This window comes from Pteropus medius, unplaced genomic scaffold (genome assembly GCF_902729225.1).
Source record: "Pteropus medius unplaced genomic scaffold, Ma_sr-lr_union100, whole genome shotgun sequence".
NCBI lineage: Eukaryota > Metazoa > Chordata > Mammalia > Chiroptera > Pteropodidae > Pteropus > Pteropus medius.
Genome location: NW_024340701.1, coordinates 18,380,689 through 18,385,116, shown reverse-complemented (window position 1 = coordinate 18,385,116; position 4,428 = coordinate 18,380,689). Strand labels below are relative to the sequence as shown.

At 38.8% G+C, this 4,428-nt stretch overlaps 1 protein-coding gene across 1 annotated transcript in view; it reads left to right on the top strand.

The window, feature by feature from the left end:
- LOC120618896 (ubiquitin-60S ribosomal protein L40-like) overlaps window positions 1-3,807 on the top strand; it is an 11,238-nt gene extending 7,431 nt beyond the window's left edge. Inside the window, exon 2 of the mRNA XM_039882968.1 lies at window positions 3,392-3,807. Coding sequence (XP_039738902.1) covers window positions 3,392-3,807 — 416 coding nt within the window. The remainder of the gene's footprint in view (window positions 1-3,391) is intronic.
- Window positions 3,808-4,428: the final 621 nt, after the last annotated feature.

Sequence of the window (4,428 nt, the reverse complement as noted above, 5' to 3'; positions counted from 1 at the left end):
CATTCAAGCAAAGACTTAAAGGTGAGAGAGTTAGTTATGCAGATACATGGGGGAAAAGAGGTCCAGGCAACATTATTCATTTTACAATGAGCATTTACCGAACCTGTTAACAACAACCTCTTTCTCCAAAGGTAATCATTATTTTAATTCTATCATAATCTATTAGTTCTGTTTGTTCTTGAACTTGATATAAATGGAATCACATAGTATGTACTCTTTTGTGTCTGGTTTCTTTCACTCATCATAATATCTGTGATATTTATCCATATTATTGTGTGTCTCAGTAATTTGTTATTTTTTTGTGGCTTTGTGTTATTCTATTGTATAAATATACCACCAATGTATTTATCCATTCTCATGTTAATGGACATTTGGTTCATTTCCAATGTTGACTAGTATGAATAGTGCTGCTATGAATATTCTCACACATGTATTTTGGTGGACATACACACTCACTTCTCTTTGGTATATACTCGGGAGTGGGATTGCGGGGTCATAAGGTAGGCATATGTTTAACTTTAGTAGATGCTATAAAACTGTTTTTCAAAGTGACTATCGATTTATACTCCCATCAAGAATGTATAAGAATTCCAGTTGCTCTATATCCTTTGGTTATCAATATATATGTGTATATATATAATTTATTTTATTTACTTAGATATATTTGATATATAGCATTGTGTAAGTTTAAGGTGTTTAACATATGGATTTGATACATTGATATTGCCATTGTAGTGTTAGCTAATATTGCTATTACATCACATTATTATCATTTCTTCTAGTGTTCGGAATAATTAAGATCTAATCTCTTAGTAAGTTTAATGTTTATAATACAATTTCGTTGTCTATAATCACTGTACTCTGTATGAGTTCTCCAGGACTTATTTATATACTAGTTGCAAGTATGTACCCTTAAACAGCATGTCTTCAATTTCTCCACCTCCTCAGCCTTGATAACCACCATTCTACTCTCTGCTTTTATAAGTTTGGGTTTTTTTAGAAGCCACATATAAGAGATACCACATATGTGAAGATCAATTTTAGGACTAGTGCAACTTACATACTTTAATGTATGTATGCTATACCTCAATTTTAAAAGTTGGTTCAGAAAAGTGGGATTTTGAATGTGAAGCTGTCTCAGGAATACTTTCACCAATTTATTCTGTTATATAATTTTCCCTTTTATGTATATCCAAAAGTGATATAGGATAGAAAACAAATGTCTAAATAAGACCAAAAGAAATAATTCTTTCAATAAATATGAAATAAAAATTCTAAATGCTCAAAAACACATATTTGTATCCACATATTCAAATTCAGAGGGACTGCACACGATCACTCGTTTCCCAATAAGACAGAAAAATGTCCAACTAATTCATTAGAATCCATCCAAGAGAGCTCAATGCTGAAGCGTCATCTGTGGGGCCTTTAAGGCACTATCTGGAGAGAGGTTGGCAGGTGTATGGTTGGGCCTGTAAAAGCTGACCAAAGTCACTGACAAGTACTTGGTGAAGGTCAATGGTCAAGTTACCTTGCCAGTTTCTAAACCAGTTAATTTCTAGGCTTCGGGCTCTTGGCTCTACCCTGGAAAAGCTCTGTTGTGGCTTCCTGGCAATGCCCAGCTTGACCCTCCCCACTACCTGTACTTTACCAAAAGGATCTGGGGCACCCCAGTGTCCTGTCTCACCCTCTTACCTCCAAGTAGGACTAGCTCCCTGACTCTCTTTCTAGCATGTGCTGTCTTTTTTCAAGTGTCCTGGAATCAGATGCCTCAGAGAATTCTTTCAAAAACAGCTAAGGCATTGACCATATTTCACAAACCTGGGGCCCAGTGTGTAAAGTCACTACCTGGTCAAGCTCTGATAAGAGAGTCTTTTTTTTTCCCTCTTTAATTTTTCCTCCCCACCTCACTTCCACCCTTGATCTATGGATGTTGCCATTTCCCCTTAAGGACTGGATCTCTGAAGGCGGAATGTCTCCTCCCACAGGCTCTGTGTGTGCACCCCCGGCCTGGGGCCTGGGGCCTGGGGCTGGGCCCCCCGTGGTATGGTCCGTGGCTCCACCTGGAATGCGAACCCAGGACCTTCTGCGTGTAAAGCACACGTGCTAACTAACCACTACACTATGGAGCCACCCCCTGATAAGGGAGTCTTACCTCAAAGTCTTACCAAAAGATAGGGCATTGGATATGGAGTTCAATTCTAATTGGCCCCCATGACTGGATTGTGGAGATTTAAACTTAATTTGATCAGCTGTTCTTTTGCATATTTTATTTATTTTTTATTTATTTTTTATTTTAATTGTTGTATCTTTCGCATATTTTAAAAATCAAGAATAATGTGCATTTAATTTTATGTAAGCACTAAGGGATTTCCCTGCATCTTAATCCAATTCTCAGAACTGTTATTAGGCTTTAAATCTGATTCACAGATACAATGTTTGGAGAATTTTTTCTAACTGAGATTTGGTATATTACTTGTTCTTGACCTATGTGGTTCTCAGGTATCTAATGTATAAATTACGTATGGTCTAGATGGCGATCTAATACTATTCTGCATCTCAAAATGTTCTGTGCTTTTATATGCACAGACACTCAGTTACAAAATTCAGGTTGGTCTTTAGGTACTATTGTAATAGCCGAAGGCATTTTTGATTACAAATAAATTCGTTTTCAGCAAACTTTTATCCCTTTGGCTTTCTTTGCTTAGAATTAAAAACTATTCTTCTGTGAGAGCTACTAAGCTAAGGAAAAGAAAAGGGGGAACGATTCCATTTTTTTTCTTTTGCCAGAGAAGGGATTTTTTTTTCTTGTTCAAATAAAAAATTTCTAAGTTTCGAAATGGGAGGCTATGAATAGACTGCTAATTTTTCTTCAATACTCTTTTTGTTCATTTTCTTGTAGTAATATAAGCCCTGAATTTAAGAAAGTAAAATGGCTTCCCAGAATAGAGACCATATTATCTAGCTTCCTTCACAGGTAGGTATGGTCATGTGACTATATTCTGGTCAACCATTTGTGAGCAGAACTAATATGTGCAACTTGTAGGTTATGTCCTTAAAAAGGCAGAGTGCTACCCCCTTTCTCCTTCTTCCTGGCTGGAAGAGGGATGTGCTAATGAGCCTTCTTGGACCATGTGGACCAAGCTTTACCCAGGCATGGAAGTTTCATAAGACAGAAGGACCCAGGGACGGTAGTTCCATAAGACAGAGGAGCTTGGGAACCACCATGGTGTTGACAGAGCAGCCCTGGACTACATATACCTAGATGTTAACATGAGGGAGAAATGAACTGCTTTCTATCATGTAAGGCATTATTATTTTGGCTCTCTGAGATAACAGCTAAAACTATATTCTAATGAAAAACGCTGACACACTCTTTCTCTTCAACCAGGTGGCGGAGCAGTCTCCTCAGCAAAGGCAGACACGCAGATCTTTGTGAAGACCCTGACGGGCAAGACCATCACACTTGAGGTCGAGCTCAGTGACACCACTGAAAACGTCGAAGCTAAAATCCAAGACAAGGAGGGCATCCCACCTTACTGGCATCGTCTGATTTTTGTGGGCGAACAGGTGGCGGATGGCCGAACTCTCTCAGTCTATAATAGCGAGAAAGAGTCCACCCTGCACCTGGTGCTTTGTCTGCAGGGTGGCATCATTGAGCCCTCCCTCCGCCAGCTTGCCCAGAAGTACAATTGCAACAAGATGATCTGCCCCAAGTGTTACACTCACCTGCATCCCTGTGCTGTCAACTGCTGCAAGAAGTGTGGCCACATCAACAACCTACGCTCCAAGAAGAAGATCAAATAAGGCCCTTCAGCCTGCAGGGCGGCTATCTGCCCAAACCCCTTGTCCTGGGGGCCTCAATAAAGTTTCCCTTTCATTGACTGGAGCAGTAAACAAACAAACAAACAAACAAACACTGACGCTTAAGCAGAATTGTAGAAAATTTTGATAAAAAAATTAAGAAAAAGATCAATAAAAGTCTCCACTTTTCATTCAAGGGTTGGAAAAATCATGGATGGATTTTTCTTGATATGGGGTCATAGACATTTTTTAACTAGATGCTTGAAGAAAGGTCCTTGCAAGTCTAAGGCTAAAGGTCTTTTTGCCTCTCCTTAAGACTCCACCAGGGACTGTAAATTAGGAAGAGTTTCAAATACATCACAAAGGGTTGTAAATACACCAGAAAGCATTGCAAACATAGCAGGAAAGGTCTCAAAGAAGTCAGGAAGGGTCTCAATGTCATCATAAAGAGTCTTAAACAAAACAGAAAGGGTCTTAAAAATGTCAGGAAAAATCTCAATGTCCTTAGATATAATAAGGATGGGTCTCAAATAGGTCAGGAAGACACTCATATATGTCAGCAAGTAGGTCAAACGAGTCAGGAAGAATATCAAATAGGTAAAGAAGGGTGAAAAACATGTCAGG